The sequence below is a fragment of the Vombatus ursinus genome, unplaced genomic scaffold (genome assembly GCF_900497805.2).
Source record: "Vombatus ursinus unplaced genomic scaffold, bare-nosed wombat genome assembly UNPS02005459.1, whole genome shotgun sequence".
NCBI classification, from domain to species: domain Eukaryota; kingdom Metazoa; phylum Chordata; class Mammalia; order Diprotodontia; family Vombatidae; genus Vombatus; species Vombatus ursinus.
In genome coordinates, this window is record NW_020945237.1 from 13,205,254 (window position 1) to 13,220,417 (window position 15,164).

The 15,164-nt window shown below is 33.0% G+C and overlaps 1 protein-coding gene across 6 annotated transcripts in view; it reads left to right on the forward strand.

The window, feature by feature from the left end:
- Nucleotides 1-15,164, forward strand: part of MLLT10 (MLLT10 histone lysine methyltransferase DOT1L cofactor) — a 212,956-nt gene that overhangs the window by 108,797 nt on the left and 88,995 nt on the right. For all 6 annotated transcript variants that reach the window (XM_027847831.1, XM_027847834.1, XM_027847835.1 and 3 more), the window contains 2 exons: nt 9,517-9,772; nt 13,029-13,598. In XM_027847831.1, coding sequence (XP_027703632.1) covers nt 9,517-9,772; nt 13,029-13,598 — 826 coding nt within the window. The remainder of the gene's footprint in view (nt 1-9,516; nt 9,773-13,028; nt 13,599-15,164) is intronic.

Below are 15,164 nucleotides of genomic sequence, written 5' to 3' on the forward strand. Positions count from 1 at the left end.
ATATAATTGTGTAGCACCTTGTGTGGGCCCAGTTCCAACTCATAATGTACTAGTAGGTTGGATCCTGAGATAGTGAGCAACTCCTTCTTCCCTCAGGGCTCTAGAGTCACTCTGAGGAGTTCTGACTTCTAATTTTCTTATTTATGAGCCCTGGTGCAATATAGCATTCTCCATTATTGATTAACCAGTTGTATTGTTTAGCCTTTAAAAAGGGGTATTTACTCAAGAGTTATAGCAAGAGCAATAATTACAAAACATCTCCCCCAAGACCAGAAGGTGCACACTCTTCCCTAATTGCCCGCAGAATCCATCTGGAGGCACAAATTTAAAATACTGTGACATTGAGGCACACAAAGAGGGATCATGTCAGGCTGAGATATAGCTGGTGATTCTTGGTCCTAAAAGTTATTTTCTGTCTTTGGAGGGTCCCCACCAATTTGCTTCTGGTGTGGTGTTGCTGATGAACCAATTGCTCCCTTGCTTGGCTGGACTAGTTTCTTGCGTGATGACAGTGTTTTGGCTGATGGATCAGTCCACTGTTGGACTGAGTCAAGTTGGTCACTACTCAGGATTGACTTCTTACCAAACCTAGCAGCTGCTGCTACTGGCTCCAGGGATGTCTTCTACCAGATCCCCTTGCTCAGTGGACCTCTGTGATAGCTCTTCTTATTCTTTGAAACCCACGAACATAACAGTCACATCTCCAGTTACTTGTTCACCTAAGAGTAGGATAAAGGAAACATAATAGAAAAAGATTTGGTTTTGTGTGAGAGATAGGGTAGCCTTTCCCTCCCTGACTCAGTAGTTCAGAGTATTCCTTATTCTTTTTTCTTTTTTTTTCTTTTTGGTGAGTCAGTTGCGGTTAAGTGACTTGCCCAGGGTCACATAGCTAGTAAGTGTCAAGTGTCTGAGGTCAGATTTGAACTCAGGTCCTCCCTGCTCCAAGAGCATTCCTTATTCTAAAGCCACTTGGGAAGAGAAGGAGAGATTGCCCATCCTCATTTCTTGCATTTGGGCCAGTTAGAAGACTTTATGTTCCCATAGGACCACCCCCTCATCATTCCTGGTCAGAAATAGACTCACTAGCATCCTCTTGGCCAGGTACCCTATTATACTGAAATGATACTTACTAACTCCTATGGAAAAGACCGCTGTTCTAGAGAGGTGCGCCCTTCTAGGATGAGAATCATAAAAGGGTATGGTCTTGTATGGTCTTGTATGGTCTTAGGTGTTAAAAAATCATATTTATCTTCATTCCTTAGTTGTCATTTAGAACTCTCAGTATTTTAAGTTTTAGAGGAATACATATTTTGAGCCATAACCTTTCCTTTCCTTCTTCATTCAGATTTTGTTTTTGTCTCTATGTTGTGTTTACCAAATGACCATTTCAATTGCATAGTTTTTTGCTTGAGTTTAAGCTTATTGTTGTTAACAACAACAATAAGTTCAGGCTTTCTGTTAGTGCTTGCTTTGTAGTCAGAATTGAGGAGGGAAGGGTATAAGCTTTTATTAAGCATCTACTCTGTTTCAAGCAATGAGCTAAACATTTTAGAAATACTATCTCAATTTGATTCTCACAGGAACCCCAGGAGGTAGGTACTATTATGATCTTCATTTAACAGTGAGGAAACTGAGGCAGACAAAGTTAAATGATTTACCAAAGGTCAACACAACTTGTGTGTGAGGTCAGATTTGAACTCAGTTCTTCCTTACTCTAGGCCTTTATCCACTGAAGCATTAATTGTCTCTGATCAGAAAGACCAAAAATTCTAAGATGGTCATCTTAGGGGAAGTAATTACAAGATTTTAGTTTGAATAATCTAGAATGGATTGTTTAATATTTTGTTACAGTTTTCATTCATTTAATGATTGCTTTCCCTCCTCCATGGAGATAACCTTTTGACTGTTCATCAAAATACATGATTAAATTGTGTAGCACCCTCTCTGGGCCTATTTCCAACTCATGTAGGACCAATAAGTTCAGTCCTTATTTAGCAATTGACTACTTCTCCCCTCAGGACTGTAGGAGTAACCATGAGGTATCGTGACTTACAATATTCTCATTCATGAACTCTGATCCAGGATGGTTGTAATAATATTCCTCTGTGGTTATAGTAGTAACAACAAAAATAATAATAGCAATAGCTAACATATAGTTCCCTCTGTGTGCCCAGGTACTGTACTAAGCACTTTATAAATATTATTTCATTTGGTCCTCACAACATCCTTGGGAGGTAGATGCTATTATTACTTCCATTTTATAATTGAAGAAGCTGAGGCAGACAGAGGTTACATGACTTGCCCAAGATCATACAGCTAATAATCTGAGGCTGGATTTGAATTCAGATATTCCTGATTCCAGGGTCAGCACACTATTACTGTACCACCAGTGGCCTGCTCATTCATAAGGAGAAGAGAGTAACAGATAAATACATAGATGTCCATGTTGTGTTTCATGTCCAAATAGCCTAATTATGGTTTTTCTACATTCAGGACATAGACAAATTCAAATTCTTCACACCGAGCTTTCTTAACGTCCCAACACATGCAAAATCAACCTGAAAACTGGAGTACTCTTTATGAGGTCAGAAGGGAGAATAAGGTTCATGTTTGGGTATAAAGTGATTATGAGGAGATACTGCTTCATCCAGCTTTGTCTAGAGGCATGTTATTCTATTTATGAGTTATTTTAATTGTTAGGAAATTCTTCCTTATATCAAACCTAAATCTGTCTCATTGAAGCTTTTCTGTTTCTAATTCTGCCTTTTTGGCCAAACAGAACAAGTCTGACCTCTCCTTCACATGATAACACTTTATGTGCTTCAAAAATTCATGAATTTTTGCCAGGATAAATGTCCTCATATTCTTTAAATTATCCTCATATGGCATTTATTCAGGGCTCTTCACCATCATGATAATTCTCTTGTGGACATTATCCTAAAATGTGGTATCCAGACCTCAACACAACATCCCAGATGTAGTCTGGCCAGGCAAGAGCATTGAGGGCCTTTCACCTTCTTTTGCTTGGAAGCTGTGAACTTCTTATATGGCCAAGATCATGATAGCTTTTTTGGCTGCCACACTAAACCACTGATTTCGTAGAGCTTGAAGAGCCACCAAAATCCCTGGTCTTGTTCAGGAAATGTGTTGTTTAACCTTTTACTTCCCATCTCATATTTGTCAAATCAATTTTTTGGACCCAAATATTAAACCTTGTATCCCTCATAAATTTTGTCTCATTGGATTGGGTCTGATACCATGATTGTCCGAATTTTTTTGGATCTTGATCGTGTGTTAGCTATCTGTTGCTTCCAGCTTTATTTTATCTGCAAATTTGATGAGAATACCCTGTATACCTTTATTCAAGTCATTGGTAATGTTAAGCAGCATTATTTATTAAAAGGATCTTATTTTGTATGTGTGTGTCTAAATAAGTATACATACACATGTATATGTAGGGTGATGGTTTTTTAAATATCTTTACTTCAAGAAGGAAAATATTTCTGTTTTGATAGTATTCAATCCTTAAATAATATCCATAATCTTAGTGATGTGGCTCTTCTCTCATCCTTTGCATATGGAAAGTCATTCATGGCTTCTCAGCCTGTAATTATTGTCCATATCTTTCCATAAAAACTCAAAAGATGATTTACCCTATTTGTGTAGATCTTCCTGCCATTCTTTTGATATTTTGTGATTACCAAGGCAACACTAATGACTAGCCCACATCCTTAGGTCTTGATTTCCTGAATGATAGTTTTTTAAACCATTTCTTATACACAAGCTATTATTGCTAACATGCTGTAGCTTACCACCCCATTATCTTTCTACGGTGTCACCTGCATTTTGAATTTTCTGAGATGATGGTTTCCCCTAAATTATAGTCATATAGAATCACCAGTGGAATGTTGGTTGTGAAAAAAAATGACTTTTGTTATATTGAACAATTGAGCCATTTGGGATCAGTGAAATTAAATCTATCCAATTCTTTTCCTCTCTTTTTGCTCTGGGCTCGGGTCAAGATCCAAATTTAATTCCTCTCCAAGCTGTGTAGTGGTAGCCTAAATCAGTGGATTCTCCATCCAATTATGTCATCATTTAGTCAAAATATGTTCTTCATTTCTTGTGTGTGGATTGCTATGTCTACCTCTTTTGAGTGATTGTGGAGTTCTCAGTACATTCATCACAGTGTCATCTGCAAATAAGAGCATCTGGAGAACCATTTTATCCATAGGGAATCTCTCTTCCCTTTGGCTAAACAAGGCTCTTTTACAGTGGTTTTCTTATTGAAATGAATTTAATAATCTCAATACATTTTAAAAAGCTTATTCAAGGTTAAAATTCCATGGAAATATTTCATGAGGGGAGAGACCAGATATTCTAGACTCTTCTAGTTTACAAATTAAAAAATAAATTTGACAGAATAGCTGTCTTTTACATTTTCTTTTAAATTATAATCAGTTTGAAATGATCTTTGACTTTTTTGATACCGAGTCTTTTTCCCACCTGGCAATACAAAAAAAAATTCTAATAATCTATTTTTCTTTTTCTTTTCGTTTCCCATTTTTTAAAAAAAAAATAAGTGAGAATACTCATTTATTAAAACCATGTTTTACTTTTAGAAATTCAAAATAAGTGGCTTGAATTATTTGCACCTTTCTTCCAATATACAAGTGTAAATGGATAATCAAGTTGGTTACTTTACTATTTCAGTGGATACGAGATTGTGTATGATTTTAGCTTTGTCTGCCTATTTCCCCTCACACGTTAGTATGGAATTCTGAGACTTTTATGAAATTTCATTGCTTTTTTAAAAATTGCATTCTTTTAAGATCTAAAAATCTAATCACTACTTTGAAGACATTTCACTTCTATTCCAACAAATGAATGGATGAGTGAATGAATTAAGCACTTATTCTACCCTGTTGATTGCTTTGTTAGGGAGATTGATATTGAAGGAGATGGAGACATTATCTATGTTCTTAACTATGAATGTTAAGAATGGTGCTTGTTCTGTTTTGTTGGAATATGCTTTGTTCCATCTTATTAAATAAAAGTGCTAAAGATCACCTCATGTGTAGTAACCCAGGATCAATCTAAGTAATATACTACCATCTTTCCATGGTAAATATTAAGGTTATAAATATATGACTCATACCTGCCAGGAAACTTTAACTTTTGATATTTTAAATCCTTTAGTAGAGGGATAAATCTTGCATATAGAATCTAGTTTCTATTCTCTTAGTTTCTTTATAGCATTCTTGAGTTTGCTCTCTCCATTCATGACTTCTAGATTCCTTCCCCCTTGTTTTTGGGAAAAACTGTTATTTTATAGTTGAACATTTTGTCCAAAAAGTGACTCATGTGATTATCTCATCTGAACTTAAGCTATTTCAAATGAGATAATATTTATCTAGGGCTTAGCACAGTCCTTGACTTATTCTCACTCCATTTATCTAGTTAGTTGCCAGATATTGTAGTTTCTACCATGATAACGTCTCTTGTATCTATCACCTTTTCTTCACCCACGTAGCAACCATCCTAGTTCAAGTCTTCAATACCTCCTACCTAGACTAGAGCATTAACCTTCTACTTGGTCTCCCTGCTGCAAATTTCCTCCCGATTTTCATAATACTTAGGCATAGTTAGGTTATTTCCCTACTCAGTAAATTCCAGTTATTTACGTTTTACCTCTAGAATCAAATATAATCTACTCTATTTGGCATTTAAAGCCTTTTGATTTACCTGGCCCTGAGCTACCTTTCTAGCCTTATGGTATGCATTACTTCACCCCACATACTTTGTGGTCTAGCCAAATTGAGCTTCTTTCTGTTCCTCATACGTGATATTCCATTTCTGTTGCATTGAGTGTACTCCATGACTCAAATGCATTCCCACCTGTGTTTTATAATCCCTACATTCCCTCACAATTCTGTTCAAGTTTCACCGTCTGCATGAAGCCTTCCCATCTCACTACCCCATCTTCAAATAGTGGGGGTGGGGGTGTGGGGGGGTGGGGTGGGGGTGTGTGTGTGTGTATGTATGCGTATGCACATCTACACAATGCAAGCCCCTGAGGGCAGGGACTATTTCTCTTTTGTATTTTAATTCCTAGGGCCTAGCAGGATAACCTACCACATACTAGACACTTGATACATTTTTTAATTGATTGATTGACATTTGTGAGTTGTAAATGCCATTAAGGAAGCTAAACTCTTCATATTTTGAGCCCATTAGTGGAAAAGTAGATCTTACATGTGGACTGTTAGATATTTTTAAATATGAGTTTCAAACTCTTAAAACAGCCATAATAATTCTTCACCTAGTTATGCTTTGTAATATTGAATTAATCTTAGGAGTACTAAGTACTGCTTAGGAATACTATTTAATTTTTCTTTTAAATAATGGAATTGGGCCACTGTAACTGACCATTCTTTCTTGGCAGGTTCCAGAAATTTTGAGGAAAGAAAAAATTATTTTGTCATGACGTGGCACTGAGATAATGTGTATAAAGTGCATTGTAAACCTTAAAGTGCTACATAAATGTCAGCTACTGTTATGATTCTTCCAGATCATAATACCTCTGTTCCTTTTTAATTTTATTTTTCTTTCTCAAAAGTTGCTTTGTTTTGTTGTCTCAGTGTTATTTTTTGACAGAAATTTCTGTTATGAGTGGTTTGGAATTTAAACATTGGATTGCTAAATCTCCTGGTTTGTAATTTGTGTTTATATGTATTATGTCATGTTATTACTGGAAATTTTTATTTTTTGTAATTTAAAAAAAATCTTTATTTGCAATTTTGTACTTTAGCCTTTGATACTTAATAGTTCAAAGGTTTTTTAATCTTATAAGAGAAAATGAATCTTATTTTAGTAATTGTTGACTACTCACTAAGAAGAGTGGTAATATTAATATCAATTTTAAATAATAGAGAAGTTTTTTCAGTTTTTTATAAGACATGATTCATGAAGAGTTGTTTCAAGAGAGCATAGGCAGCTATTTGTTATTAACATGATATCATGTACTCATTGGATAATTTTATGAAAAACATTGTAACTGTAGTATTTGATTTCACTGTAACAGTTGACCTGCACTCTATTTTGATATGTTAACTACTGGGCCTTCTAGATTAAGACTCTTGGTTATAACTAAAAAGGTAGGAGTTGTCCTTTTTTGTCCATATATGCTTTTTTGGTTATTTGGACTGGGCCTATTTTCTAGATTAGTCCCAATTTACTCTCATATGCCAAATATCAGTAGGTGATAGTGAAAAAAATGTTTGGATGACATAAACATAGCAAAATTTTGTGGGGCACTAATGCAAATTAAGATTTTATTATAAGCATGGATTTATTTGAGAATAAGTATTTGCATTTTGTATCTTACATTGGTTAGTTTTATATTAGAACAACTTTTGTTTAGCGGTTTGGCATTACCTATAAATCTAACTTACTTTCTCTTTTTTTGCTAATAGAAAAAAATTAAAATTTTAACTAAAGTGCATTTTCTCCTATGATGGGGTGTCTTGAATCAATTATCACTTCAAAGTTTTCTAGGATTGAAAATTTCCCCTTTTTCAGAAAAAAAAAAGCTAATTGTGCTTAAATTATGGCCATTGAAGTTTACTTGGCTTTGTCATTCATGGCTTTCTTTGTATTGCCTTTTCTAACATAGTAAATTTTGTAAATAATTTTTACTGAATTGATGGTCTTCAGCATATGGGCCATTTTGTACTGTAGGTCAATAGACTTTCCAGTTCAATTGACCAACCCTAATTTATACGTATATGTAGAAGCTAATATTATATTTCCATTTACAGTACCCCCAGTGAGTTTTCTCTCCTTCCCTCACTTGACACATGAGTGAAGAGTACCAATGTGTTTTTTTTACATGGCTTTTGACCTCCACTGGGTCATACAGGGTCAGATGTGAGTGGGATGGAGAACTTCAGGACCAGCCCAAGCTAATGGAAAAATGATTGAAAAGTGAGCTGGGGTGGTTTCCAAATTGACCTGCCCAGCATGGAAAAGGTTCGTGTTTCTAAAGTAAGCCATGAAGTTTAACCAACTTAAATCCTATTGGTCTGTTAAATGGGATTTTATCTTTTACTAAGCTCACTTTGAAGCCTGTTGGGCATGCTTGTGGATTATATAGTTCAGGAGAACGTTGATCAACTCTATTTTGTTAGACCTCATTGTGTTTACATTTTAAAAAATGGAAAATAGGTAGTGAGATTAGAGAAAAATCAGAAAATATTCCCAGTAAATAGTTAATTTTCATTGGAATATGTCCCTTCTCCTTTCCCCCTACTTCTAAACATCAATATTACTAAAAACTCTTTAACTATTTTGCTCAGTACAAACCTCAGAGTTCATACCCTTCTCCTCGTTTTTCAAATGTATCTGATAGTTTGTATTGAGTGGTGTGAGTGTATGGTGGAGGTTTCAGATTCTTATTTGTATTTTGCAAGTTTTGATTCCTCATATCACCCTGGGTATATCATTATGATTAAAATTTTTTTCTTTTAAAAATATATTTAGCCTTAGAAGTAATACTTAAAATTGAGGGAAGAAGTATTTTTATATATGTGTTAGGAAATATACACAAAATCTGACATTTGGAGGCATTTCAGTTATTGTACACAAATTGCTATTTGTAGTTTTCGAATTTGGCTTTATTTGAACAGTGTGTAGTCAGTGCAAATGATAACAAACTTATGTAAGCAAATGTTTATTTAGCCTTCAAAAAAGAAATAATTTCCATCAATTTGAAGTATATTTTGAAGTGCAGTAATTCTTAAGAAATATTGCTCTGCAAAATAACTTTTCTCTGTAATTCCCCTTATCCATTTCAGCGTTGAAAATGTTTTCTTCGCTTTGAATATTTAAATCTTTCTGTCTTTTAAAACATCCTTCCCCTCTTCCCTGAGTTCTTTAAAACATTCTTGCTCTGTCCTTACTAGATTTTCTTCCTATTCTCATGGGCATAGTGATTTAAAGTAGTCCTCCCTAGTTCTTTGCAGCTGTCCTGTTATTATGCTGAATGCCAAAATTTTTTATAATTTAATAATAATGAAAGTAGTATTTTCTTATTGTGGGAAAGAATGCAGTTTTCAGATGTTTCATGGTGCCTTCAGTTTTATTTTTTGTCACTTAATAAATATGATTACTACTATAATGTGCACTTTCACTGATTGCTGCAATCTACTGCTCTACTAGTCATATTGTCAGCTGATATTCTAATATGAAGAAGTTTACATTTAAAATAGCTATATGTATAATCTTAATTCAATGTTAGAGTAAATTTAAAGGTTTTTTTAGATGTATAATGTAAACTGGTTTGATCTGTAGCACTGAAAATGAACCTTAGGTTATTTTCTTATGTGTATTCTTAAACATGCAATATTCATTTTTCATAAGGTGACGCAGTCTGGGGTTTTTTTTTTGGTGGTCTAATTTAGTCCTTTTATTTTTTTTTCTTTTTTCTTTACTTCCTTTTTTTAATCCAAATGTTAGACATATACAAGCACTAGCAACAGCTCTATGTCAGGCTCATTGAAGCGCTTGGAAGATACTGCAGCTCGATTTACAAATGCAAATTTCCAGGAAGTCTCCTCACTCACTTCAAGTGGAAACGATGTGTCAGAGACTAGAGGGTCAGAGAGCAAAGGGAAGAAATCAGCAGGTCACAGCTCAGGTCAGAGGGGAAGAAAGCCTGGTGGTGGAAGGAACCCAGGAACAACTGTGTCAGCAGCTAGTCCTTTTCAGCAAGGTATTAATTATGGTGCTATAGTTATAACATTGTTTTCTTGTTCATCAAAAGTAGTTAAATTTTACAAAAGATAATTGTTCTTTTAGTCTTGGCTAATGAAAGAAGTTAAGTTGGAACATATAAAAATAATTAAATGGTTATTTGCCTAGTCCAGGTTAATATACTTTGAAATGGGGTGGGGGGAATTAAATGTTAGATGATTAATGGTTTCTTTTACATGTTGATGTATATTGAAGTTGAACTGAATTTTCATTGTAAATGAATTCAATATAAAACTTAATATTAGGGTGACAATAGAGAATATATAGCTTAAGATTTGGTGATTGTGTTTCTTTCGGCTCAAATTTATGTAGCTCTAGCCTTTATTTTTCTGTTCATTAAACATAATTGCTTTCTTAAACCAATAACTTTTGGATTTTACTATTTATATTAGGCTTATATTCTTTTGTTACTGTAAATATTTTTTAGGTTTTAAACTTGTCATTTTCAAAAGACAAGTTTCTTTTTAGGCTATACAGTAGTCTTTCCTCTCTGTTGGTTAATTTGGCACTTTTATTTCCCTTTCCCATTAAAATTCCCTTTTCTAAAACTGCAAAAAAGAACAACCCAACCGAAACCAAAGGGAAAAAAACAATTTTCATAGCTAATATGTAATCTAGAAGAAAATTTGTCCTTTTAATTTCTAGTACATACTCATTTTCATCAAAAAACAGTATTTCTCAAGCATAGTTATTTATCTCTAATCAATGTGTTAAAAATCAATTTATTGTCATAAAATATAGTAATCCTATCAGATTTTTTGTTCTGTTTAATTTTTTCTTGTATATGTATATTGGGGTGTTAAATACATATAAACACACAAATATACAAGTAAAAATTGCCAAATATTTTATCTATATTTTGTGTATTAAATATGTTTTCTGTGAGCCCTGTAGGGATCTTCCTATAACATTACTTCATTAAAGTAACCATACTTTCAAATTCAGTTGAGTTCCACAAACATTTATGTAAAATTCCTTAGTTTGTTAGAAAAATGTAGACTAGCATGTTTTATACACAAAGGATTATTTCAGACACAATGATTTTTCAAATCCTTTTTCATTCCTTCTATTTAAGGAATTATTTAAAAAGTAAAGCAAAACTGAAAAATGCTCCAGGAATTTACTATATGTTTTAGATGAATAAAATTGTTAGCTCATAAAATAGACTTGTTTTGCAATTTTTACATTACATTTATTTACATTTTAAATCTGATATTAACAGGACTCACTCAAATATTCTCTTATAATTAAGTCCCAGTTTTTCACTAGCATAATTGCATTTCTGAGTTCATTTTTATTGTTCTGTCTTTGAATTAAAATTTACTTGGACAACCCATCTTCTTAAACTTCATAAAATTTAAAGAAATTTTCAAAAATCCTGTATAATAGGCAAATGCTAGATATGTTCATGCCATATTTTTATATGAGAATTTATGTACTGTATATAATTTTTAAAAAATCTTTAATTGTGGTTATCAGAAAATGAAGGAAGTTTATTTTTGTTTTATATCAGAATGAAGAGACTGTTCTATCAAAGTATTGGTATTATGTGCTGCTAAAATATTCCTTAAATTAATACTATTTAGTTTATGCTGTGGTAAAATTTTAATGCCAGATGTAAAAACAAAAAAAAAATATTGTAAAAGCAAGACAGATGGTGACAGATCAGGATTGATGATGGAGAACCTCTTTATAGCTGCTAATTAAGTGACAAAACTGGTTGTCCTTAAATCATTGAAATAATGAAAATTATATAGTATAAGCAGGTTGTTAATGTGTATGCTTTTCTACTTAAGTAATTTGAAAATGTTGATCTTAATGGGCATGCCAACAAAATATTTGGTGAACTTAAAAATCAAAATGTTTTATATGCCCTTGAAAAAAAATTAAGAATGAAGTTCTTATTTTGAACTTTATAGAAAATCTTTGTATTCAGATAACTTTTATGTATTTCTTGATAAAAACAGATCTCAGCAATATAATTTTTCTTTACATGTAAATATACTGTGCTGTTAAATTTATTACTTAACTCCTTGAAAGTTCCTTTTTACTGTTTGAAAGTGTGTTTCATTTTGAATTTCTTTATATTGCTTTAGCTAAAACATGATACTGGTCAAGTTTACAAAACATATGTGCTGGGTCAAAAATGGGTCAAAATTTGTCAATTCACTTCATTATAAAAAAGTATGTTTTGCCATACATTTTTCAGAGGAGGTGATAGTGAAAAATGTTTTTTGATGTAACTGTAATAAGTTTTCAATATGAAATAAGAGCACTTAGTGAGTAAAAATGTATGCTCCCATAGTGGTCTTATATAACTTAGTTGAGGATGATTTGAGTTTCTCAAAAGAGATGTTTAAACACTTTCCACCTCTTACCCCCTTGCCTTCCATTTGATCCATTTGAGGGGAAGGGAAGGGAGTAAAAAAGATAGCACGACTAGAAAATAAGTTGATTTCATTTCATTTCTAGCTGCTTTAGGAATGTGTTGGAAGACATCTAAGAAGTTTAGGTCCTGTCTACTTATAAACATGCCAGCATTTGTAACCTTTGGTAGAATGATTGGAATAAAAAATGGCAAAACTAATACTTGACATCTTTGGTCAAACATAGTTATATTATCAGCTATTCATCTTACCATTTGATTAAGTGCTCACACCCAGAAAGAAGGACTTTGGTTCATAAAGTGTATGAGCAGTACTCACAACCTTCTTTGTATTGTTAATATTTGAATGAGTATGTAGTTTCCTTTCCCTTTCTTCCTCCCACGTAAATGAAAGTCTTGTTAGGTCTCCCTGCAGCTTTGGGTTGTCCAAAGGAGACCCTACTATTGTTTATAGTCTTAGCCACATTCTGAATAGCTGCTTGGGGAAAAATTTGAGAGATGAGGGTCCTCTCAAAAGGTAGGTTCTTTGGTAGAATTTTAAATCACACATAAAATAGTCTTCTTATAGTCCTTTGCCTTTTAAGATAAAAATGTACATTTGCCACTATGTGGTTTTCCTTTCAACTGTGACAACAATTTTTAAATGGTGTATGTTGGAAAGCCCAAAATTTATTCAGTACAAAATAATAGTCCTTAGTTTTTATGTTAAATTTTTATTTTTATTCCTACTCTTTTCTTTTTTGCAAATGAATTATTTAAGCTGGTTCACTGATGGGATTTTTTTGTATCCAACTTCTTCCCCCTGCCCCACCCTGTCTTTTTACTACAGGAAGTTTTTCGGGAACTCCAGGCAGTGTAAAATCATCTTCTGGAAGTTCAGTCCAGTCTCCTCAGGATTTCTTGAGCTTTACAGAATCAGACCTACGCAATGACAGTTATACTCACTCCCAACAGTCATCATCAACCAAAGATGTACATAAAGGAGAATCTGGAAACCAGGAAGGGGGGGTGAATAGTTTTAGTTCCTTAATTGGTCTCCCTTCAACATCAGCAGTTGTTTCTCAGCCTAAAAACTTTGAAAATTCGCCGGGAGACTTGGGCAATGCCAATCTTACTACTGCAGGATACAAACGAGTCCAGTGTTCTGGCATTGAAGAGGAAACTGTAAAAGAAAAGAAGAGAAAAGGAAGTAAACAAAATAAGCATGGGCCTGGTCGACCCAAAGGAAACAAAAATCAAGAGAATGTTTCCCATCTTTCTGTTTCGTCTGCTTCTCCAACATCATCTGTAGCATCTGCTGCAGGAAGTGTAACAAGCTCTAGTCTTCAGAAGTCTCCTACATTGCTCAGGAATGGAAGTTTACAAAGTCTTAGTGTTGGCTCTTCTCCTGTTGGTTCAGGTAGGGATTTGTCAGTTTTTATTTTCCAAAGCATATTTCAGTTTATATGTGTATGACTGTGTGTGTGTGTGTGTGTGTGTGTGTGTCTATAAAATGCATATATGTGTAAATACTCATTTAAAACACTACTTTTTATTGTGTTTTCATTGTAAACTAGCACTCTAATTTTAGTATCTTGAGAATCAATGAGAACTCACAAGCAGTTTATAACAATACTGTTAAGAATTTTGGTATTTATACTAATCTTAAATTTCACCCAATTCATACAGCCACCGTTTTACTTGGTCAAATATTTTCCTTCCCACCACAATCCTATATATGACATAATACTTTCAGACTTTTCGTTGAGATTTATTCAAAAGTTCCCTGCTTAAAATCTGTTAACTTTCTGGATTTCAGGTTCAAGTATAGTTATTTCTGTGAATGTTTTGTAATAAAAATAAAGATCATGCAGTTTCCTGAGAATTGGTGTGAGTTTTTAAATGTCTTTACTTTTGAGATACTTTCCTCAAAGTTTAGGTCTATAATTCTTATATATCTGAAGGTTAGTATTCAAGTATTATTCTTTATTTTGTTAGGACAATTTTGACTGAGTGGTAAATGAATTAATTTAAGTTATGAAAATCAGTTGTTATTTGCTTTGATGTAATGCTGTCATTTTATGTTTTAAATTTGTTAACAATGTTAGTGCTTTATATATAGAATCCCATGAATTTTTCCAAATTTGTTTTTAAACTATTTAAAAATTTCCACAGGCTCTGATTATTTGTATTGTGATTATTGCTTTTTGCTTGTGTTTAAACTTTGAAAAATGTGTATGACCTGTATAAAAATTTGCTAGTTAGCATTTTTTTTTTTCAATTTGGAGAATTGTAATTGGGTTATAGATTTTGGGGTAATGAAGGGAATGAAAGGGTCTTTATTGTATCCTAAATCTTTGTTTTTAGGATATTACTATAAAAAAAAAAGACCTGAATTTTGATTACACTAGGATTTATGTGACTGTTTTTATTATTTATAAAATACCTTAATTGGTAGGGAAAATATGGCAAAAACAAAAGGAGGGAAAGCCATCTGAGAATATTAATGTGTACGTTTTATAAAATTGAAATTACAGTGAATTTTATAGGAACTTTTTAAATGCAGGTTGTTTTTTCAGTGACACTTTTATTCAAATAATTTTATCAGCGTACAAACATGATCCTTTAAAAATTGTGATATGTATCATTTATGTTCAAAAAATATCAGTATCCAGTATTGTGTCTTTTAGAAGTATAATTAATCTGTGAAATGTGTGTGAGATCAATGCAAGCTGAATTTTGGTAGGATACCTATATTGAAAATGTATAGCTTTGAAATTTTCTCTCTTTTACAATCTTCTGAGATACCTAAAAACCAAGAATTCAAAATTTATATTCCTTTGAAATTATTTTTGTAACCTAAAATTCTTAATAATTTTAATATGTATATTTGGTGTGGAATTTTGAGAACCAGCAGTTACAAGTTTGATTATTTAAGAAGTCACTTAATTTGTGAATTAGGTTTATAACTTTGTACAACACGTAC